The sequence below is a fragment of the Eurypyga helias genome, unplaced genomic scaffold (genome assembly GCF_000690775.1).
Source record: "Eurypyga helias isolate BGI_N326 unplaced genomic scaffold, ASM69077v1 scaffold899, whole genome shotgun sequence".
Classification (NCBI taxonomy): Eukaryota; Metazoa; Chordata; class Aves; order Eurypygiformes; family Eurypygidae; genus Eurypyga; species Eurypyga helias.
Genome location: NW_010273762.1, coordinates 18,221 through 42,765, shown reverse-complemented (window position 1 = coordinate 42,765; position 24,545 = coordinate 18,221). Strand labels below are relative to the sequence as shown.

Genomic DNA, 24,545 nt, shown 5'->3' with positions numbered 1-24,545 from the left:
AGTGTTAAGGAGTTTTTTACTCCCAGTTTTCGGTGACAATGAGGTAAATGCCGCAGCAATGCTGCACTGGGAGAGCTCAGGGAACACCTTTGGGCAGCAGAGCCAGTGCTGGGGGATGGACCATGGGGCTGAGGTGCCCCATGCGGATACTCTCATAATGGGTACTGGTGGAAGTGTGTACAAGGAACCAACTCGTGCCGCATCTTTACATAGTCCTCGTTAGAACCATTTATGGTGGTCGGACTCTGCCCAATACATTGTTCATTAAATCCTTTTGTATTTAGGTACAAATATGTGTTTAATGTGCCTCAAGGGGTACAACAAAAATCCCCCAACACTATTATGCCACATCCTCTGCTACCATTTAGTTTCCTGTTGAAAGTGTTAATTTGCATGGATTGAGGAGCTCATCTCAGTAATTTTTAATATAACAAAATTAAAGGAACAAAATTGGAGCAAGCACATGCAAAGCTAGTTCCAGTTAAAAAATCCATGGGCAATCATATACAGTATTTTATGCTTCAGATGCCCTACCCGTAACACTAAAGTACTAAACCAGACTTTATTTGCCTTATGTGTAACAGATAATGCTCATCTATTCCTTTCTCATTGTCAGAAACTAGGAAAGTAGAAAAAAGGTTAGGCAAAAATATCATCGACTGTAAATATCCAGCTGTCAGGATCTGTTCTCTCCTGGCAACTCTTTAGATACCATCATCATAATGATCATTAACAGATTGCAATATCCCTTGGACAAATAGGTTTAATACTCTAGGTAACACCATTTCAATTCTTAGCCACACTGCCTTATATAAATTGAGGAAATGGTCCCCCACTTCAAAGGAATTTACATAACCTAAAATAAGTTTCCATGTGTGTGATATAATATCAAAGGTTTCAAAGGTTTTGAATGCACGTCATCCGCTCATTGCTCACGTCACCCCATGGGGAACGAGGGATTTTTCTACACTGAAACGATGCCCCAGTCAACTTCTCTTTTTCGTATAAAAATGCTGTTACTACTTACTCCACCCAGTTCTGCGTGGTTGGAGCTCAAGAGACAGAAGAAGAAAAGAGACATGAAATGCACTCACTTCACTTGCTAATTTATGATTAACTTCCAGAGTCGACCAATTTTTAAGCAGCTCAAGGGTTTTGTTTTCCTTTTAATTTCACACCAGTTTGGATGCTTTACTTAATTTTTTCCCGTTTCCCCCTTTTTTTTTTTTTTTGAGCTTTTACTTGTTGGGTTTATTTAATTTATTTTGTCACAATGTTGGGGGGAGGGGTTGGAGGTCTTGTCCTTTTTCCTAGTAGTTGGTTGCAGGATTTGTTTCTGCACTGCTGTCTTTGTTTTTGTTCTGGCTTGTTTGTGGGACTTTTATTTAGGCAGGGTTGCTTTTGTAAAGTATTTTGGCTTGTTTCTTTTGGCAGTGTTTTTCTTCACCATTCTCTGAGGATGTTAATTTATTTGGAGGTTCTTGGGGCTTTTTTTTTTTTTTTGGAAGGTCCTTGTCCGCTCAGGAAGGACAGATGCGAAATCCTGTTCCCGAGACAGAATAAACCCCTGCAATGCCATAAACTGGGGACTGGCTGACCGGGAAGCACCTCTGCTGGAAAGGACCCCAGAGATCCTGGTGGACATCAGGTCAGATGTGAGCCAGGGGCATGTGCTGGCGGCGATGAACGCTGGCAGCACCCTGCACCCCATGGACGGGAGCAGGCAGGAGGAGAAGGGATGTGACTGTGCCCCTCTGCTCGGCACTAGTTGCATGTTACCTGGATACGGCCTCCTGTTTAGGGGGACCGGTATGGGAAAGACATGGACAGAACAGCAAGTTTGAGGGAGAGCAGGGCAGGAGCAGTGGCCCTGGGGTTTGCTCAGCCCAGAGAAGGGGTGTCTGTGGGGGTGGGCTTGTAGAAGCCCTGCAGCACTTATGTCTGAGAGGATGGAGCTGTGCTCTTTGCAGAGATGCGAAGATGATGGGGTAATGAGAGACAGGAGTCATAAACTGAAACAGGAGGGATATATCCAGCTGGGTATGAAGAAGAAAATATTATTTTTCTTCTTTATAGTCAGCTATTTATATTTCTTTATATATTTTTTATCTAAGGCTATTTATTCATTTGAAGGACTTTCATAGTGAGGCTGTGGAATCTCCATCCTTGGGGGCTTTCAAGACTTGATGGGATAAAGCACGAGACAACACAATCTGAATCACTTTGAGTTATAAGATTTGGCTAGATGATATGTGGTGGTCCCTTCCTAACAAAATAATTTTATGATTGAGGATTTTGCATAATAGTTTAGGACACATTATAGTCCTGCCTACCAGTGCATTTACATTACATTTTAATATTCTATTTTTAGAGTATTATCTAAATTTGCTTTGGCAAATGCTTCATCTTTTGCATTATGTCCCATTTTTCTGTTCATTAAAATTATTTCAAAACATACCCTACACTCCTGAGTTTTTAATGAAATTCTACTTAATCTGTTTTTAACATTCTTTATTGTTTTATCTTAATCTGTAGAACCGTATTGCCAGCGAAAACTGCTGTTATAAATCATTACATAAACATGAAACCTGTTCTCAATTCATTACACTAAAACATTTCCCTGTAACGGGATAAAGATTTTATTTTGTTGATTCCTGAGAAAAGAGGAGAAAAAAAATCTTGATATTTGGAAAAAGAACCCCGTTTTTTCCCTTCACAGCAAGGTGATACTCTTCAGAACTCCTCTTTTTCTTTGAAACATAGTCCTGTGACTAAGCAAAACCCCATAACCGGTTCACCCACATAACAAAGGCACTGCTGGAAATTAATAAGCTAAGTGGTAGTGTGACTCAGAAGCCCGTTCCCATGCCGAAAGGTCTCCTACATGCATGAGTGCAAGCAGTGGGATGGTGGAAGAGGCCAGGAGAGCTTGCAAGTGGGGTCCCCTGTGGCAGCCCTCGCCCAGCCGTTGTGCTGCCCGTGCAGCGCTGGCTGTGTCACTCCCTGCCACGCGCCTGCAGCCAGAGCTCCGAAACAACTCACTGCTAGGGAAGGAAGTCGGAAGAAGGGCTAGATCTAATGGATACTCTGACAGCTGTACTGTTTACTAGAGTAAGGCAGCTTGAAACCCAGCAAAACTGTCAGGAGCTGAGAGCAGCTGATGGAAACGGCAGTCAAAACCAGAGGGAGCGAGAAAGAACGGCTGGTCCTGCATCAGACTTGAAGGACGACTGATTGTGCAAGCTGATTTTGCTTAACAGCTTAGAGCCTGTAAAAAGGGAAGGAGGAGGGCAGGAGAGCAAGGACAGCAGAAAAGGAATCCCGGCCCAGTAACGCTGAGAAAATGGGACAAGGACCTGAGAAACAGCTGGAGACCTTGGCTGCCCCAGAGCAGTGCATGACGCCGATCGATCACACCGTGTGCCGCTCTGCTTTCTTGTTGCCCGTGTTCAGCAGCCTCAGCCGTACCCTGCAGCCTCCAACAGCAAAGGCGCTGCTCGGGTGAGCGGTGGCTTGCCACCCTGGCTGGGCTGTAAAGGCTCACTGTGAGGTGGAAAAAATACTGACTGTCCTGTGGAAGGGGCTCTTACCCACTTGCTTTCTGCATGAAGAGGTGAGGAGGCTGAAAGGGTCCCTGGACGGCGTGGGGCCAGCGTCCCCAGTGGGCAGCCCTGATGGGAGCAGGGCACAGCGGCTTGCCCGCTCTCCACTCGACCTGGCTGGTTTCACCCCACGTGCCAGTGGGATGACTTGGCGAGCTGACTTTCTGGGGAGGAAAAGGGGGGGTTGTTGCTCATGGGCAGTATCTCCAAGAACCTCTGCCGTTTGCCCTGCCGTGCAGAACAGCCAAGAGAGGAGGCTGCCAGCTGTGCCTGGTGAGGAGTTTCATTTCTGTCATCTGCTGATCCACAGGCAGAAAGTTGGCTGGTGTATAAGGAAATGAAAGGGAAAGAAAGCTTTGAATTATTATTTCCAAGGCTATTCTAATGCAAGCCTTCTCAGTTGGTTTCATTTCTCCTGATTGTTGTCATAATGTGTAGGTGGAGCCTATAAATAAAAAATGATAAGAAGCTGAAAAGTTACTGCTTCTCCTTGCTACTGGACACTACACAGGTAGAAATTTCTCTTTCTCTTCTTCTAAAAATAATAATGCATTTTTTGACTGTTATCTTTATTCCTTTTAATAGCTGTATGTGAGAAGATTGCATAAGTAATTGTAGTTAAACAAGGTTGCCAAGGGTAGGATTTGATGTTTTCTGAGGTGGGGAAAAAAAATACATTAGTATTCATCTTTAAAGGGAGATGACTGGGAGATGGTATTTAAATTTGAACACATTCTTTGAAGTATGGACTGTGTGGGGTCAGTATGCAGCAACACAGGGTCTAGCTGGCACTATTCATGCATAGCATCATAAGCTTTGATTGCTTCATTTTTTCCTGAAAAGACAGCTAGAATTAATAAACATACAACCCAGAGACTGTGTGGTTTACCCAAATATCCTGAAGTCATGGGACATGGCAGGCAGAAGTCCATGTGCCCTTGTGGCTGGACACGGAGTGAATAAATGCAAGAGCTGTGTGGGTTCAGCGCTGCAGCCTTGTGCTTTGGGTTCAATAATGGATTTTGTTACTACCCCTTGAGATGCTTAATTGTTAGAGGAAAATGAGGCAGCTCCTCTTCAGGACCGTCAGCATGTCAGTGCTGCATGCTGGTGTGGTTGTGCAGAGCAGTGCTTCGTGTTGTGCCAGGGAAGGTTTCCAACACAGAGGCAGGCAGTCTAGAGGCAAGGTTCAAGGAAACCAATATTGTCCCAATGACGAAGGCAAGGTCAGCCCTGGTGAAGGGGGTGTTATCAGACTTCCAGTATCAGCACATCATCCAGGTGTCAGGTTTTGCATATGGATTCTGACCAGTTTCAGAAAGGCACTTAAAAATTGCAGCTCTTTTTTCCTCTTCCTCTTCCTTTCTTTCACCCGATGTTGTCAAGGCTCAGTACACAAAGAAATCGCTATGCCTGCATGGCACAGTGAAGTGTGGCACTGACCTACCTAACCTGTTTCAGGTCCAGGTGGAGAACAGCCAGATAACCCCAGAAATCCTTGTATGCTGATTTACTCTGCTGCTTACTGCAGGTATCTTTGTTAGCCTATGTATCTGTGTGTACACACTGTGGTCTGCACTGTACACCGAGCTAAAAACCCTTCTTGGTATGTGGTAAGATACAGCCCTTGCACTAAAATATTTCAAAGTTGTCACCCTTTTTTGTCAGACTCCTTAAGTCTCAGTTTCCCAGGTGTCATAAGTTTATCTTGCAAGAGATTCTTTTTCTTTTTGTTTTGATTTTCCTGGTGGCCTTACTGTGCTATTTTTGCATTTAATCCTATTTATTTATTTATTTATTTTGCATTTTTCATCCAATTTATAAGGGCCTGTAGTGACAGGACAAGGGGTAATGGGTACAAATTGAAAGGGGCAAGGTTTAGATTAGGTATCAGGAAGAAGTTCTTCACGGAGAGGGTGGTGAGGCACTGGAACAGGTTGCCCAGAGAAGCTGTGGATGCCCCATCCCTGGAAGTGTTCAAGGCCAGGCTGGATGAGGCTTTGAGCAACCTGGTCTAGTGGAAGGTGTCCCTGCCCGTGGCAGGGGAGTTGGAACTAGATGGTCTTTAAGGTCCCTTCCAACCCAAACCATTCTGTGATTCTATGATTATTGTGAGGATGGCTAAAGCTTCCTGTATAACCTCCTTCTGAAGGAAACGCATCCATGTTTAGGAGGCTAAAACCAGTATATGAATAACTCTGACCACAGCCCAGTGAATACAAATAATAATGTAAAGGGACAGAAAATTCGTTTGGGGTAATATTTATGTTAAATTAAAAATGTATAGGAAGTGCTTATTCCAAAAATTGTAAAGCAGGTAGAGAATGGGGGAGGCAATAAAAGGGATTATTGATAGAAACATTCTCATCAGTAAATTATTTCCTGTAGCAATAGAAAATCACAAGAGAATCTGCTAGCCAGTGAATGGAGAATGCATGTTGGTTGCAGATAAAGCACTGAGTCCTCATTCATGGAAGAAAAATCCTAGAATCCATTAATAGAAAAAGTTCATACGGAAATACTAAAGAAAAAGGATGTGTGGAGAAACATGAGGGAACATGTAAAATTAATACCTTTAAAGAAATTAAAATAGTTCAGTCATCTTTTATTGCTGGTCAAAATTGAGAAGTTTCCCCATAGTAATTTATTTTTTATTTTGATATGAGGAGACAGGAATATCTATTAAAAAGTAGCTATTGCTTTATTAAAAAGAAAGACTGAATAGCAAGTGTGGAATTGTTCTACTTTTTTCTACACTTGTTTTACACATTGAAAGTATAACTTAGGTTGTGTCTGATCATCCTGTTTTGATATCTGCTCAAATGAGAAAACCCATAAACATAATTCAACCAAAAAATTAGAAGAACGGGAGCCTATTTCAAGCAAAACTTTGTTTCTCCTAATTCATTTTCCCAAGTATTCGAGTTAAGCAGATCTTGGGTTTTGCAAGGGGAGGTTAAAATAATTCTAGCTTTGAAAAAATACTGTTAGGGTATTTTTTTTTTTAAATCATTCTCTCTGGAAATCACTTTCCATGGGAAACATCAGATCAAAAGCCTCCACCTTCTCCAGTGACCCATAGAAAATATGCCAGCAAAACGTTTACACAAAGAAAAGCTGAACAAGAAAATAAAAAGTCACCTAGTTCCCTATTCTCTAACATCACGTCAAGCAAAATCTGCTTTTTGGAAAGGGTTTTAAGCTGGGGAGGTGCTGAGATACTGAGCTTCTAAAATAGATGTAGGACTTGCCTCTGACAAGTGTTTCTGTCGCAAGAGGGGCGAGTTGGCTGCAGGGCAGACTGTGGCTTGGTGTGTCCTACTCTCATTGCCCGTGGCCCACCTGTGTAGACCCTCTTTGTGCGGCCACACAACCCTGTGCTCCTGACCCCAGGTGACTGAAGTTAAGCAGTCATACCCTCTCTCCAACCATGCCCAGCAGCTGCCATACTGACTGAGCCTCTCAAAACACCTTTCAGCAAAACAGTTCATTGAGGAGAACTGGCTTTTTGCAAAAACTAGTGTAACTTCCCCCCCATCCCCCAAAAAATGGTGTTTACTCTGTTGTAACTTCTTTTCTTTGAAAACACAAAGAAAGCATAAGAGAAGTAAGGAGAAGTGTTTCAAGTTTATCCTCTGGAGAGCAGTTTTAGTGATTTGAAAAGAGCTGTGGCACTTCATATCTATCAAGGGTTTGAATCAGTGAATAAAATGGTGTTTGATTTTCTCTGCTATGATCACTATTGCGAGCTGGAGTCATTCTGTGCCCCATGTTTAATTTCAGAAGCTGTATGCAAGATTGGTTGGACCAGGCAGTAATCGCTGTTTAGTGAAGCACTTATGAACAACCCACGTGGAAGGCCAAAAAATCAGCAGGCCATGGATAATAAGAGTGTAGCATTCAAACAAGTTTCCGAAAGAACCAAAGTTGCCCTGAAGAAAGATGTTTTTGCATCACCTTCCTTTGAACTACCTTTAGAAGCTTTTGCAGTACCTCTCCCAGCAGAAACAGAAGATGAAGGTCTCCTAATGTCAGAGAACATGATTGAGAGAAAGCCTAACTATGAGCAAAAAGAGTTGAAGAAACAGTCTAACAGAGAACAGGACGAGGTAAGGCAAATCCCAGAAGAGGGCATAGATCCTCCCCACTTTTACTTCTGTGTTTCACTTGGTGCCCCAAAACGAATTCCCTTGTCTCGTTGGGCAATATGCCCTTGTTAGGTCTGAGAAGAGTAGTACTTCTGGGATCAGAGCCAAGCAGTCATTTGTGTAACTGTGAAGATGGGTACCTGCAATTAATCTGCAGGCATAAAAAATGCAGGTGTAAAAACCAGGATGGCAGCAGTCTAGGAGCCAATTTAATGTGCAACATGTTTCATTAGTAATAACTAGCAAATGTTGAACAGAAATCCTAAAATCTGATATTTTTCACTTGAGGCTCTGCTACCTTCAACAGAAATACAAAGAAAGCTTAATAATAGCCTGTGTTGAATACTTGACACCAAAAACAGATTGGTTTTAAGTCTCTGTCATAGTTAATGAAGTTCCTTGAGAATGGTTAGGATTTACAAGTTAGTAGACATCGTCATGAAGTTAATGGGGAGGGGTTGCCAATAAGGTTTTAAAATACCTGCCTCCAGTAATGCATGTTGTCTTTCTCATCTTGAAAGAAAAATCTGCTCTGTTTGATTGCATCTGACTGATAGACACATTTTCAGAGGTAGCTTTCTTAGACAAAGGTGATAAGGGGAAACTTACATTTTTTTCTTTTCAAAAAATCAGGTATGAATGTGCCTGGCCCATTAGGGTCTGTAAAATATTGGTGTTCTCAAAATTGCATTTCTAAATGCAGCAATCAGACTGGAACATGGAGAGAGCAATGGGGAGAAGAGCCCAAACTGATCTGCCTACCCTTTAGCTGGGCATATTGGACAGCAGGTGGACCAGTTTGGAAAGGGCTGGAAATTATTCAGTTTGTTTTCATGAAAATGAAGAGCCTGTGTTAATATCTGGCACGTGTATCAAAACCAAAAAAGGACAATAATCAGTCATTTAAAACAAATCACTCATATTCACCTCTTAGCCTAGCCTAAAATGGGGCAAAGAAAGAAGGGCCACGATGATCTAAAAGTCTTTAGCCACCTGTTAAGGACACTACAGCAGAACATTCTTGGTGTCTGCACAAACTACATCTTCAAGCTTCAAAACAAAGATTTAATAAGCTCTTCTTTACTAAATTCTCTTATTACTGAGGCTAGTCTTCATTGGCATACACATACCACAGTACAGTTGTAGATGAGTGGAATGGCAGTTATTAAAAAAAAAAAAATAACAGAGTACACTTAGTAATAAGGTGTCCTTTTACTTTTTACCTTCTCAGGATAGCTTAGAAAGTTTGGCATTTTTACTAAGGATGGTCATTGAGCTAACCTCAACTGATTTTGTCATATTTACAGACACCTGTTTGTAACATGGAGCTGCAAGGATGCACAGTGATATGAAGCACCATTTGATGCCAGTACATAGGGTTTACTAGAGAATGATGAGCTGGAAAAGATGCCTAGATATTTTTGTGTGTGTGTGTGGAAAAAAAATATTTTATAATTGTGGAAAATTCACTCTAAGTTTAACTCTAGCAGGCAGCAGAACATACCTTGTACAACCAATATGAGGAAAAGATCCGCCCCTGCATTGATCTCATCGACAGCCTACGAGCTCTTGGAATAGAGAAAGACCTTGCTTTGCCCGCGATCGCAGTGATCGGAGACCAGAGCTCTGGGAAAAGCTCTGTCCTAGAAGCCCTGTCTGGTATTGCTCTTCCTAGGGGCAATGGTAAGAATTCACCTTCTCAGGTTCTTTACCTGAATTTCACTTTGATGAGGTGGAAGGAATGGGGTTTTTTTGTTTGTTTGGTTGTTGGGTTTTTTGTTTGTCTGAGATTGGGTAAGTCCATGACTGAAACTGTATCTTAATTATGAGACTCCAGGGGACTTCTCAGCTCTGGTTTCCAGTAGAAGAAATGGATGTGCTACTGCAGGGTAACTCCAACAAGGCAGATGTTCTGAGTGGTCAAGAGACCGGGGTAAGAAGAACATAGTGTAGTGTACTTGCCCCAAACTGTGGACAGACTGAAAGGTAGCATCATCTGACTGCATTTCCCAACAGAGCAGTGCAGCAGAGCATCAGTTTCACATGGAAGACTGGTCTTGAAATTTGCTTTTGGGGTTGGTTCGGTTTATTTTAACAAGACTTATTTATAGATACCTATCTTATTGGCAAAAATTCTGAGAAGATCTTTACTTACAAATGTGTGCCTTGGATGTTATCTAAGTCAGAGAAGACTGTTGGAAGACTTTGCAGCTCAAGAACAATCGCTTTCCAGCCCCATGTGTGTGTGTATGCACACATATAATTTCTGCAAGTTCTGTATGAGCTGACAATACCATTTAATCTTTCAGGCTGGACTTAAGGAAAAGGTTTTCATCGGATGTAGGTGCAGCACTGAAACAGGTCACCAAGAGAGGTGCGAATCTCCATCCTTGGCGGTTTGCAAAACAAGACGTGGCTAGACCATACCTAGTACCAATGACAGTTCTACTCTGAGTGGGAAGTCAGACAAGAGCCCTTTGGCAACATCTCTTGGAATATTTCTGTGTCTCTGTGCAAAGTACTAAGCAACCCTGTGTATGCCACAGTCCATGGCTGTGTATCACGCTTAACAGCTGCTGAGTGAGTTACCTCTGTCTTTGGAACTGCTGCAGGTATTGTTACTCGATGTCCCTTGGAACTTAAACTGAAAAGAATACCTGCCATCCAGGCATGGAAAGGGAAAATTTCTTACCGCAACACCAGCAGAGAGCTCCAGGATGCCTCTGAGGTGGAGAAAGCCATAAGAGAAGGTGAGTTGTAGTGTATTCCCCACCAGCCAGATGCTGTCTGTCTGGTTTGGGGAGGTGGTCTGTCAAATTGTAAGCATGCAAAGCCCTAAATGGTTTCTGTCATCACTTCAAAAGCTCAGAGAATGCTTGAGGTGCTAGTGGCTGGAAATCTGTGGTTTTGGAGAAAATTGCAAGAAGGCAGAGTGGAGGGCGTATAGAGCTCCTGCCACCTAATGTTACCACAGCCTCAATCACTGCCCTTCCCATGTCACAACTTTATATTTATGGTATTTCATGCTGTGTAAAAGAAATATTTTTCTTAACTAAAGGGCAGTAAGCACTTGCCCTAAATGTGAAAGTTGTATTGCCCTTATTTCCCTGAGCAGAACAGCTCTGCAACATTGTTATTTGTCTTAATGTTTTTCCATTATCTTTTTAATACATAATTTGGGTATTTTCAATATATCATTCCAAAACTGGCAAGGCAATGGGTATGAATATATTCAACTAATTACAGAGCTAAAAATCTCTCATGAGAATGACTACAGGGTTTCCTTGCCTCTCTGTGCTGTGATGAGTTGCCTTTTAGGATCTGGGACAAATTACTCAGTCTCTCAACCGCTCTGTTAAATGTGAAGTATATAGAATAACACCTATTTATCTTTCAAGGCAGCCAAGGATTAAGTAACGCCTACAGAGTGTCTTGATACTGAGGAAGATTTTCTACAACTGACCAGTATTTTTTCCCATCATCTTCATTGTAGTTTATTTACATGTATTTTTTGTCTCAATATATGAGGATTCATATACACTCTGTAAAATATTACAGTTTGCATTCCAAAAGACTCCACATATCCACGTATTGCATAATAATTTCGTAGATTTTTGCATAAATGGATTTGTGTGCATGGCTGTATCTGTAAAAGGCCAAGCCTAAAAAAAACCTTTAGGTGGTAGTGGGTACTTCTCAAAGTCGTTTCATCATTTTAAGTTTGTATTCATTGTCTTGCTCTTTTCTCCTTGCAGCTCAGGATGTTGTGGCCGGTACTAGAGGTGCCATTAGCGGAGAACTAATTTCCCTAGAAATTAGGTCTCCAGATGTCCCAGATCTGACACTAATTGATCTTCCTGGAATTGCCAGAGTGGCTGTGGGGGATCAGCCAAAAGACATTGGGGAGCAGGTAAAACTCAGTCTCATATGCCAACCTCTGCCCAGGTTCACTTCTGTAACCTACCTCATATGCAAGCCTTTGCTGTAGGACGCTGGAGTTGTTATGCTGGGCTTCTGAGCCAGCAATAGCTATGCCCCCATGCCCCTTGGATAGACTGCAGTCTGGAAGAGATACATCCCAAAATGAGTTGTCTCTTATCAGATCTGTGCATGTATTTGGCAATGGTGAATAGATCTGAGTTCTTGCAAGCTTTTCTAGAGCAAGGTGGCAAACTGGCCCTCTTACAGGTTGGTTGCTCTGCCACCCCTTACTCAGAGAGCACATCAGAATTAGACCCATCCTGGTTTCTCTCATCCCTTAAGTGATCCCAGCAGGCCCCTTTTGAAGTAAACCAATTCTGGGTTAAAATGGAGGGGATCTCTACTCTTCCTCTGGCTGCTTTTAGAAGAAATGCTGGGGAATGCAAATAAAATTCAGTCGTGGTTTAACCCCAGTCAGCAACTAAGAACCACAAAGCTGCTTGCTCACCTCCCCCCATCCCCCGTTGAGATTGGGGAGAGAATCAAAGGAAAAGGTAAGAAAACCCATGGGTTGAGATAAGAACAGTTTAATAATTGAAAATAAAGGAAATAGTAGTAGTAATTAAAATACTACTAATATTGGTAACAATGGTAATATGTAATGAAAGGAAAACAGCAATGGAAAAAAAACAAGTGGTACAACTGCTCACCACCCACAACCAATGCCCAGACAATCCCTGAGCAGAGAGAGACCCAGCTTCCCCCTGCTTATATACTGACCATGATGTTTTATGGCATGAAATATCCCTTTGGGCAGTTTGGGTCAGCTCTCCCACCTGTGCCTCCTCCCAGCTTCTTGTAGAGAAGGAGCTGGGAACAGAGGTGCAGTATCAGAAACTGTAATAGTCCTTGACTTGATATAAACATTGCTTAGCAACAACTAAAAACATCAGCAGGTTATAAATATTCTTCTCAGCACAAATCCAAAACATAGCCTCATACTAAAAACATTAGGGTGTTATTGACATTCTTCTCAGCATAAATCAAAAACAGAGGTTCATACTAGCTACTGTGAAGAAAATCAACTCTATTTCAATCAAAACCGGCACAAACTCTAGCTGGACAAGGCCAGCTGTGAGGGTGATGTGCAGGAGCTGGGTTTGTTGTTATTATTCATTACTGCTATATTGCATTGCAGATCAAAACACTACTTAAAAAAATTATTTGCTGCAAAGAAACACTCAATTTGGTAGTGGTGCCATGTAATGTGGATATTGCAACAACAGAAGCACTGAAAATGGCTCAAGAGGTGGACCCCACTGGAGAAAGGACACTAGGTGAGGCATTTTTTTAAGCTACAAGTTGAAGAGAAATGCAAATATTTTTTTTCCTTGGAAGTCTGATGTTCTGTATTCCATGCCAGATCTCTGAAGTTAGCTACTAGAAGAAGGAAAATAAGTAAATAAATAAACCAGCCTAAATAAACCATTTACAAAGCTTGAGGTGATCCAGTAGCTCTAAGAATCCCACAACTTTGAGTCTTGCTGGCATTCATGTTATGACTAATTGGAAATTGAAAATCTCAGAGTTGATGGCGGGAAAGCTTTGCTGCTGCCTGTTAAAAATGGTTTGCAAGGCAAAAGGCGCAGTGGGAGGCCAACTGTGGAGCAAGTTTTACAGTGCAAAACCCAGAAGCTGAGAGCTGTCTGTGGAAGAGAAAACAAAACAGAAGTTGCTTTATAAAACACAGTACGGAGCATTCCCGCTCTGGTGGCAGGTTTCCTACCACACCTTTCCCACCTTTTAACTTTTGCGCTTGACTTTCTCTTTGGGTGTCTTCACAGGGATCCTTACAAAACCTGACCTGGTGGATAGAGGAACTGAAGAGGCCATTATTAACATAATGCGAAACATGGTCATCCCCCTCAAAAAAGGTTACATGATTGTGAAGTGCCGTGGGCAGCAGGACATCCACAACAAACTGGCCTTGGCCACTGCAATCCAGCAAGAGAGAAAATTCTTCAAGACTCACAAACATTTCAGGTACTTCTCGCAGAAAAGAGCTAATCGAAAACATATTAAAGTCACTCCAAAGGTTCCTGTTGACTTGCAGAGATGTAAATCAGGGTTACAAACAGGTATTAGTTATGCTTGCTGTTTCTCGTTGCCCATGTAGTGTTGCACTCCAGTAAGCCAGAAGAATTTTACATGCCAAACACAATTTTTAAAATGTATTTTGGGTGGAAGTTCAATATATATCTCTCCTTATCCCTGGGAGAATTGCAATGAACTTCAGAAATTCAGAATAGTCCCAAAGAATTCGAGTTAAGCATCAGAGCAGTTCAAGTCAAGCACTGGAGTGTTTCTATGCACTGGAAATCACAGTGAAACTCAGCATGAGGAAGGATACTGGCTGTGCTGAGGGCACAGATTTGCCCAGAGGACAACTCAGCAGCAAATAATTCATAATACAGAGAAAGGCAGGTGAAAAGGGTTTGAATCGGTGTACTTCACACATGCAGAAATAATACAGCAGCACATTAATCTGCTGTTAGAATGTGCTATTTTCAGATTTTTCTCTGTTTCCCTTTGCTCAGTAGCAGTAGTTGTCAAACAACTGATACATAAAAGCCATGGTGCCCAGAGTCCAGGGCTGCTGCTGCATCTCTACTAGCACTGGCCAGAGGGCCCATTAGCAAATTTGTGTAGTAAAACTAGTGAAAACAGAGCAGAGCATCTGTGCTGCCTCCTTACCCTGCACACACAGTCTATCCAAACCAACCTTTTCCTCTTTTTTTGCAGCATTCTTATGGAAGAAGGAAGGGCTACTATCCCTCATCTGGCAGAGAAGCTCACAAATGAACTTGTGAAACATATTATTGTAAGTTATCTAAATTATCCTTCAATCCAGCAATCTGAGTACAAATTGAACTGAGACTTAGAGATAAAGAAACCCAGGCTGTGTCTTAAGGTTTGCCTTTAAACTGAAGATTGACAATAGGCACATAATTTTCTCTACTTGAGACTTATAACTCCTGCCTTTTCAGGGAAAGCCATAATACTTCTTTTGTTTGTGAAGTGTGTTGATTAGCTGGGTGACAAATTACTGCTATGAGCTTACTAAAACACAGCGATTTCTATTTAACTGAAAATGTCTTAAAACTCTCAAAATGTAATAGTTTTTATTATATTACTATACTAATACAAGTATATTGTTGGGTTTTTTTCTTTTATAGTCACATATCTATAAGCAATGTATCTTATTCCATTAAAGGAAATTATAAAATACAAGGAACCTCTAAATTCAGTTCTGAAGGAGAAAAAAATATGTATCTATGTAACCTTACATAAAATAAGCAACTAAGCACCTGTGTTTAATCAGGTATTTACCTGGAATGGAGGGGTCAATATATTCCCTGCATCACCATCTCCCTGGCACAAGGTGTGAGGACATAGTTTTTGGCTCACTGTAGATTAAATGTTGCCCTAGATTGCAGCTACTCTGCCTGCCTCACAGGGAGGTCCAGCCTGATCTCCCAGGGACATCCTAGCCCCTGCCTTCTTTCAATGAAGGCCATATTTCCATTTCCATGCTAACCCACTATCATTGATGGGATGCAAGCACGGCGAGCTGTTGGACTCCAAAGAGCAGCAAACATCATGTGCAGCTGTAGCTCAGTCTTAAAGGGATTTTGTTTTCCTTCCAAAACCAGACATGTTCAACCTAAATGTCCTTCTTCACTGTCTACCCCCCAGAAAAATTTGCCAACACTACAGAACCAAATACGTGAGGTGCTCCAAAAAACGTTACAGGACCTACAAAAGTATAGAAGAGGCACACCCAGAACAGAGTCTGACAAGCTGATTTTCCTCACAGATGTAAGTATCAATATTGGTTTGGTCACGGAGCAGGGTGAGCTAAATGTCAGAGAAAAAGAAACCACCTAAAGTTAGCAAACTGTCAGCATGGACCACCAAGAAGCTTGTGGTATTATAAAATCATAGAATGGTTTGGCTTGGAAGGGAACTCAAAAGATCATTTAGTTCCAACTCCCTGCCATGGGCAGGGACACCTTGCACTAGACCAGGTTGCTCAAAGCCTCATCCAGCCTGGCCTTGAACACTTCCAGGGATGGGGCATCCACAGCTTCTCTGGGCAACCTCTTCCAGTGCCTCACCACCCTCTCCATGAAGAACTTCTTCCTGATATCCAATCTAAATCTCCCCACTTTCAATTTAAACCCATTCCCCCTTGTCCTGTCACTACAGGCCCTTGTAAAAAGTCCCCCCCCCAGCTTCCTTGTAGCCCCTTCAGGTACTGGAAGGGGCTATAAGGTCTCCCCGGAGCCTTCTCTTCGCCAGGCTGAACAAGCCCAACTCTCTCAGCCTGTCCCCATAGCAGAGGTGCTCCAGCCCTCAGAGCATCTTTGTGGCCTCCTCTGGACTCGCTCCAACTGGTATTTGTCACTGAAGTGTTTTGGAAGTAACAAAGACAAAACTCTGGCAGGAATACATCATACCTGAAAAAAAAAAACAAAGACCACAAGATCTCATGGCTCCTTCTAGCAATTCTTCTCCTGTTGATTGGTCAAAATCAAGCACTTCAGATGAGAGAGGAAAATAACACTCCGGCCTGCCTGAAATTTTGAAGGGTTTGAATTGTTTACAACACTCACAAAATCAAATGCATTTCTGATATCAAAATATAGTTTACAAGTCCATCTAAGCATCTCATCCTTGGGAGCTAATCCCTCACAGTAAGCTTTTGGCAGGCCAGCAGAGGTGTTTATGAAGGCTCATCAGCCTCCAAAGACTTCATACAAGTCTGGTCAATTAGAATTTAGTTAATGGTTCTAAGAGTCCACAGGAAAACAAACAAAATAAATAAACCAAGCAAAAAGAATAGTATCAAATTTGTTCTCCTCTAGCTGTCTTGGTTTGGGGAAGAAGAAAAGAAAAAAACCCCACCACCAAACCAAAACCAACTAACCAAACAAAACCAACCAATCAACCAAAAAACACCCAAGCAGGAGCTACGAGCATAAAAGATGTAAGGAAGAGATGTGGTCTTATGAAGCACGTCCCTGCTTCAGCATCAAAAGACTGCAGATTTACTTAAAGTATGCAAGTTAGACTGAAGAAATGAAATCTCACTACATTGCTTCCTTGTTCTTTAATTCATTACAGCTGATCAAACTCTTTAATCAAGACATTGCTCAGACAATACGTGGAGAGGAACAGTTGTTTGGAAATGAAACCAGACTGTATACAAAAATCCGCAGAGAGTTTCGAAGATGGGAAGTGATTCTCCTGGAGTGTGTTGCAAAGGGTAAGCTTAGGAAACCATCACTTGCAGCTGACCTGAGATTCCATTCCCTTACTTTTAAATCAAGAGACATCATCATCAATGAGTTGTTTTCAAGAAAGTGAAAAACAAGAAGCTAGGAGCATTCATCTGTTGTAGTGTTAGGCAAATTATTCTTTGGTGCACGGGGACAAAGGCACAGCTAAATGTGGCAGTTAAACTATATAATAAATTTGTTTTAATTCTATTGCTATTATTATTAGGAATATTTTGGAATTTTGGTCTTTTTTATTCTACTTTAGCTCTGGCTTAAGGTGTGGAGAAAGCAATCCTGAAATAACCACAACCTTGTAAGGAGTACCCCTTTCTGTGCATCACCCACCTTGCTAATTGCTTAACTGGACTCAGTTCTAATCTGAGGCGGAGGGTGAGACACACAGACTGAGCTGTGCTGTACACTCAACATCTTTTGCAGGACCTTTTCCAGACCTTTCAGAGACCCCGTCGTTTGCTCTTAGAGATGAAATAACATCAGTTGCCAGTCAAATAGTAGCTCTTGAAACAAGTTCTTTTAGTCTTTGATGCACATCTATGTCAACATCACTAGTGACTCTAAAAGGATGGGTACAAATAGGCTGCAAAGGTGCTGTCAGCCAGAGACAAATATATGTATATATATATATATACATATATGTGAAGACAGACAGGCAGACAGACATTGGTGTATGCCAGTCTCTCATATCCCATCCATGAAGTACCAAGCCAATCAACAGGATTTCATTGAGAGGCATAAGAGAGTAAGACAATGAAGGCATGAAGAAATAGATGTAGAAAAGTAAAAAGCACTAGCAAAAGGATGCAGCTCCTTCAGCAGACAAAGAGATACTGAGTTGCAGAAGATACACAAGGCATCATGCAGCAGCTGCAACTGAACCACAGCTGGGAATCCTCTGCGCACTTTCAGGCTATCCTCATTAATTTAAAATAGTATGTCCAACTTCACAATAGGATCAGGGTAGCAGCACGCAGTAGCTCTTACAACAGCACAGCTCTTTCTGACAATATGCTACCCCAAAATCATGTACGTACGCTCAGGTGAAGTATTTATATGTGCAGCAGAGTAAGTTCACTTACATAGCTTGAAAAGTAGAGGCAGCTTTAGCAAGCCCTTCCTCAAGGAAAAATGTTCTTATCAGCCACTGCTAGGATTTCTGAAGGTACGTCATTGCATGTCAGGTGATTCTGTTTAGCTTCAGCTTTTTTATGATGAATGAAAGTATTAAAAGTAACAGATACTTTGGATACTTGAAGCCTTGAACTTTCTCTTGCAACGCTGATGGATGTTCTTGTGGCCACATTAGAGCTTTGTACTACCTTAACTGTACAGGTACGTTTTCAGACTCTGAACCAGACATTCCGCATCTCCTTCTTTCTTTTCTTCTTCTTTTTTGTTTTTTGGTTATTATCCAACCATGGACTCACATATCCAAATGTTAGAACTGAATGCATTCATGGCTTGCCTTCTACTTCTGCATGTGCACCTGATCCATGATTCACAAATCTGACCCCCAAACAGTGCAATATCAAAACCTTTCAAAACACTTAGAAACACACCTTTGCCTGAATATGTAAACCAATTCAAAGGGTTAGACCTCATTTAAGATGGCAGATTCATGTAATGTCAACAACAAAACTGTGATGTCTTAAATAAAACTAGCTAGTCAACAGTAGATTCCTTGGGCTAAGACTGTTTAGTGAGTTTGGGTTTTTGTTTTGCTCAGGGTTTCTTAAAACTCAGAAGTGACTGGTAATGGCCACTTCTGTGAGGGTAGCAATTCCATGAAACAACAGTATATTTGAGCTCTATCATAATTTCTGAATTGCTTTCTGTCAGTTAGTTACTTGAGCCGGTGTGTGAGGTGGCTCATTCACTGAGCCATAATGTGTGTTACTACAGAACTGAATTAACAGTACTGCTTGAAAGATCTTCTCAGTAGTTGTTCTTCTCAGGTGCGTTTCAAAGAGAAGGAATAGACTTCCTTCTTAAATTTGAAATTTATAAATGGTGTGATTTAATAGTAAAGCAATGTTATTTTTAAATTACAGTTAAAAAAACCGTACCCAGTAAAGTGTGGAAATATGAAGACCAGTATCGTGGACGGGAGTTCCCAGGCTTTGCCAATTACAGGACATTTGAGGATATTATCAAAGAGCAAATCATAGAACTGGAGGAGCCAGCCGTGGACGTACTGAACAACGTGATTGGTACGTCTCATAGGCCACATGAGGTTGTCATGTGGGAGACACCGGTGTGCCTGACAATTTTTTTTCAGGATAAGCCAACATTGTCACTGCTGGAGCAAGAGCTCCAGCCAGGATACTTCAGAGTGGGGAAGTGAATCCGATTTGACCTGGGGGCTTGCCTCTTCTCTAGAGCCTCCAGTCTCTACACGTGGTGGCCAGCATTTGTTAATACTTTTACCAGTGGCTGATGGAAGAAGTTTAGAAAGTAACTATAATAAGTTACTCAGTATAGTACAGTGGAAGTACCTGGTGTCAGCCAAACAGCTTGGTATTCCCAAGCCTGGGGAGTGGCATTCACAAACCTGAACTGGGAACCTAGCTTCTTTGCATGATGTGCTGTGTATTATACAGTGACTGCTGGGGCTGGGAGAAAGGGTGCATAGTTCACCCAGTAAAAAGCAGCCAAGGAAAAGAGTCCCTTTTCCTAGAGAGACCACTCAGGGGGTGGTGTCTCCAGGAAAAACCACTAAAGTAACCACTAAAGATGTGGTTACATGGCCAAGTGGTAGCACATCTGGTCAGACACAGCTGTAAGCACAAAAATGCTTTATCAAATATCTTTATCAAAGAAATCTCAGTGATGTTCAGTCTCTCAAGTGTTAAGTGGTTACAGGAGGTGTTTCACGGCTCACACTCTTGAACCTAGGTACCTAAATTCCTACTTGTTTTTATCAGTCATAAAGGCATAGTGTGTCAGTACAGCTGCTTGGCTATTTCTGGATGAATATAGAAAATAAGCATTTTCCCAAGTTTCATATTAACAATAGCTTAAAAACCTTGCTTGCTTACCTGACGTTATTTTATCTGTCTGTTCTTCCCTTAGGATTTGTTGAAGATAAATTCATGGAACTCACTACAAAGCATTTTTCTAATTTTCAGAATCTAAACAGAGCTGCTAAGGTGAGACACTACCTGTCACCTGAGACAAAACAGGAGCAAGACAGAATGGTATTTGTAAATGCGGCTATGATTACAGTACCTATCACATTGCAGTAGCTTTATACAAATGTGGAATTTCTTGCAGGCCTATGTTTTTTAAAAAATAAGGAAGAGCTTGAAAATTATCCATGTTTATAATGGCACTAATGGAAGTGCATTTTAGCTTTCAGTACAACTTTGACAATGTCTAAAGCATACATTTCTCATTCATTCTGGTCACATTCTTGATGTGTACAACACAGTGCAAGAAAACCTGCTATGGCAGCCTTGAAGAGTTTATAATTAATTTCAAATATAAGTCCTGCAATGATTTGTAAGCATGTGGGGAGCCTCAGAGTTTTGTTCCTGTTAACCTTGTATTTTCCTTCAGGGTCCACTTGTGTTTTAGGAGTGGACAAAACTCTCACATTTTCCTGCTCCTTCACAACAGAGTAACCGGAAGTTAAAGCATTACTCCATGTTCCCAAGAACTGGACTGGGGTTAGATAGTGTTGCAGCAAGGACTGTTGAATCCTCTGCCCACCTTGCTGTTCCCTGGGACACTGCTAAGCACCAGAACCTCCCCAAAGGCAGCAAATGTCTGAGAATTTGTTCTTCTTTTCTTTCCTAGACCAGAATTGAAGCCATTAGAGAGAAACAAGCAGTGGAGGCTGAAAGACATATCCGGACTCAGTTTAAGATGGAGAGAATTGTGTACTGCCAGGATAACCTTTACATTAACGATTTAGAATCTGTTAAGGCAGAAAATGCTTGTTTCCGCTTGGATCTGTTTCGAATCAAGACCCCTCCTTTGTCCAGGAAATGGTTTCTCACACAAAGGCCTATTTCAACGTGAGTTACAGACTATGATACAGTTCTTCTGTCCCCTGAATGCTGCAGCATATACACCTCTTATGGATCTCACTGTAGTCACTATGCCTTTCATGTAGTGCTACTACGCAGGGAATAGTAGCCAGAGGGTATGAGTGTCTCAACCAGGTACACACAGAGCTTCTGTACAAATTAACTGGGGCTTCCGGCCAGTGATGAAAATGGCAGGACAAAGCTGCGTCAGCACAGTCACCGAGGAGAAGTAGTGGCACGTTGCAGGATATGGCGATTAGAAAAGCCTGGTGGTTGTTAAAATGACAGCTGGCTCCTAAACTGTAGCTACACTCCCAGCCTGGCATGGCTCCCTGCTGCAGCTGCCCCTAGCTCAGGGAATATGCTGTCAGTGAGTCCTCATCCTCCTCCAGCCTTTCATGGAGAAGCAGGTGACTCCCTGCTGTCTACAAAGCTCTGCATCAGTGCAGTGCTCTCTTGCTGGCTTTCCTACAGGGACAAGTGTCTGGGGGAGGAAAGGACAGGAAAGAGGAGGCTCCGAGGAAACCTCATTGCAGCTTTCCAGTATCTGAAGGAGGCCTACAAGGGTACTGGGAGAGGACTTTTTACAAGAGCCTGTAGTGATAGGACAAGGGGTAATGGGTACAAATTGAAATCAGGGAGGTTTAGATTAGATATCAGGAAGAAATTCTTCACAGAGAGGGTGGTGAGGCACTGGAACAGGTTGCCCAGAAATGTTGTGGATGCCCCATCCCTGGAAGTGTTCAAGGCCAGGCTGGATGAGGCTTGAGCAACCTGGTCTAGTGGAAGGTGTCCCTGCCCATGGCAGGGGGGTTGGAACTAGATGATCTTTAAGGGCCCTTCCAACCCAAACCATTCTGTGATTCTGTGATTCTATGACAGTCACTTCCCAGCATGGAGAAGAGGGTAGGATGGGGGAGAGCCCTTGGCCCTGTAATTCTAAGTTACTGATATTCAGTTGATGGCATGCCCCCCTCTCCAGCATAGGAAGCAACAGTCCTAGGATCAGGGTAACCTCCACTGGAAGTTCATCTCACAGTTTTCAATTAACACTAGTTTCCACAAGCTTAACATTATGCAAAGCACTTCGGCGTTTGGCACAATGTCTGAAAGCTCAGGTCAGCCTCAGCCTTTTTTCCTGCTGCCAGCAGAAAAGTGGTATCAGGGGCTTGCAGTCAGATCCTAAACTAGTGTGGCAGGAGGAGCAATAATAAAACGATAAATTAAAATGGATTTGGCTATATGCAGAGATCAGAGTGTGTATGTTGTATTCCAGATAGCTCCATAGAAGTTACGTCTCTGAAGACAAATGGGATGTCTTTTTTTACAAAGGATCATGTTAAAGACAGCAAAGAGAACATACAGTGTCAGGATTTGCTTTTGATGTTTGTTTCATGTAAGTCCCTCAGAAGGCAACAAGTTCAGTATTAATAATGCAGTATGGTAGGTAGCAGCTCACCTTGAATTTCAATAGCAAGATTTTGACAAATTCCTGCAATTAAGTGTTCGGGCTGCTCAAGCTGATGGAGGGAAAACCATCAGCTTTTAAAGAACAAGACAAAGGCAGAACAGCGTAAGCTCTTCCCTCCCACCTCGCTATGCTTTCTGCTATAGCACAAATATCTTAGATGCTAGTTATACATTTTTGTGAATGCCTTAAGTGCTGTTTTCAACAATAACAAATGCCAGGGCATCAAATCTCTGTGGGACTAACGCAAGGCCAAATACACCTTGAATGAGATGGAAACTCTTAAGCACCCATGGCATTTGAAATACAGCATGCATCAATCTGTGTCGCCTATGGCAGAACTGTCAAGATTCTGGGTAGAGTTTGGCTCCAGAAAAACACCCATATTTAAAGCACCTAGGCTCCTTCCCACCACAGTCAGTATTGCCTAGAGAATATGTAGACTCAGGAAGTGCCTTAGCTGACTCAGCTGAATTGCTTGCTGTTTAGATCTCTGCAAAACAGAAAGAAAAACTAACCATCTAGTCTTAGGTATTTTTCAGCTCAACTTCAACCCCATCATTGTACATGAAAGATTTGTAGCCACTGAGCTCCAGAGGTATCTAAAGCCAGAAACACCACAGACTCTTCCGGAAACAGGCTGCCTAAACCCTATAGGACGTAGAAATCAAATGTGCCTCTACCTGGCCTTCCCACTGCCATTTTCAAGTCAGGTGCCACAGAAAGAAAGATGGCACCTCTTTGAATTGTAGCCAGTCACTCAGGCGTAAGTGCTCACCTGGCACCAGGAGGGCAGCTCCCTCCCAGGGTTGGAGGTTTTGAACTTCACATCACCCAAGAGCACCAGCTAAGCCCCCAAGTCCTATGGCTGTCACTGAGGAAGGGGCCCCACAAGCTGTTCTAGGCCAATCTGTTTCAATTTGCATAAATAACTAGACCAGACAGTTTGTCAGGTTAAGCAGAAAGTTATCTCACTGAGATATCAATAGGTGTAATGTAGGCACAGCCTAGCCTCACTGTCACTGAAGACCATTTTCTCTTACGGCTAAAGCTTAGTCCAAAGCCGTCTTACACTTAAAAAAGGGGAACCACATCACAAATACCATCTAAACACAGGAATTCACCACCTTTGGAAAAAATCACTGTTTGATTTCCTGTACCATAATGGATTGGTAGCATTCACAGAAGACCGGTTTGATGCCAGGAATTGTTCACAGGTAGTATTCGTATAGCTCTTACCAATAGCAGCTGGCAAAGCTATGGGGGAAACAGCCAGCCCTGAGTTTAGGTTGCTGAGGGAAAAAAACAACAGCTGACATTCCCGTAAATCTTCATTTTTAGATCTTTAGGCACAAAAGACACTAATGGCAAAAATTTTTTTAGTTCTTAGTTTAGCCACTTCTTGAACAGTAACTCAATACAGTATTTTAAAAACATGCTGTTGCTTATTACCAGATTACCTATAGCCCCTTCCTTTTTTAGTTCATTTGGGGAACCAAGTCTGCCTTTTCTTCCCCTTCTTGCAGGGAGCAAGTAAACGCCTCTCCAATCAGATACCCCTGATCATCCTGTCTTCTGCCCTTCATGACTTCGGGGATAGCTTACAGACCAGAATGCTGCACCTTTTGCAAGAAAAAGAAAAGTTAAGCCATCTCCTTCAGGAGGACAGCGAAGCTGCTAAACATAGGAACTATCTCAATGAACAAGTTAATCGTCTGAGCAAGGCCTGTCAGTACCTGAGAGACTTCACCTTGCTCTAGATTTCATTTTTCAGAAGTCTTTCTTCTACTCTTGTTTTCTAGCATTATTGAAGAACTTGATAAAATCCCCTAAAAATGTAACATCAGCACAGACCTTTAGCACTCAGGTCTATTATTTAGTTCTTCTTTATTTTCCATAATCAGATATATACAAACACCTACCTTTATCTAAAGTGCTCCACTGGGAGAGTTGTCATTAAATAAATTTATCCCATTTTTAAACATTTTATGAACTCTGTACCATCACTGAAATAA

General features: G+C 42.1%; 1 protein-coding gene across 1 annotated transcript; it reads left to right on the top strand.

Moving 5' to 3' along the window:
- The first annotated feature begins 7,480 nt into the window (after positions 1-7,480).
- On the top strand, positions 7,481-24,290 carry LOC104515555 (interferon-induced GTP-binding protein Mx-like). Its single transcript, XM_010159572.1, is given in 14 exon segments — positions 7,481-7,711; positions 9,241-9,433; positions 10,363-10,500; positions 11,506-11,660; positions 12,870-13,008; positions 13,516-13,714; positions 14,474-14,552; positions 15,428-15,550; positions 16,859-17,000; positions 19,083-19,241; positions 20,104-20,180; positions 20,830-21,003; positions 21,006-21,050; positions 24,057-24,290. Coding segments are annotated over 14 exon segments (2,088 nt in total).
- The last annotated feature ends 255 nt before the right edge of the window (positions 24,291-24,545 follow it).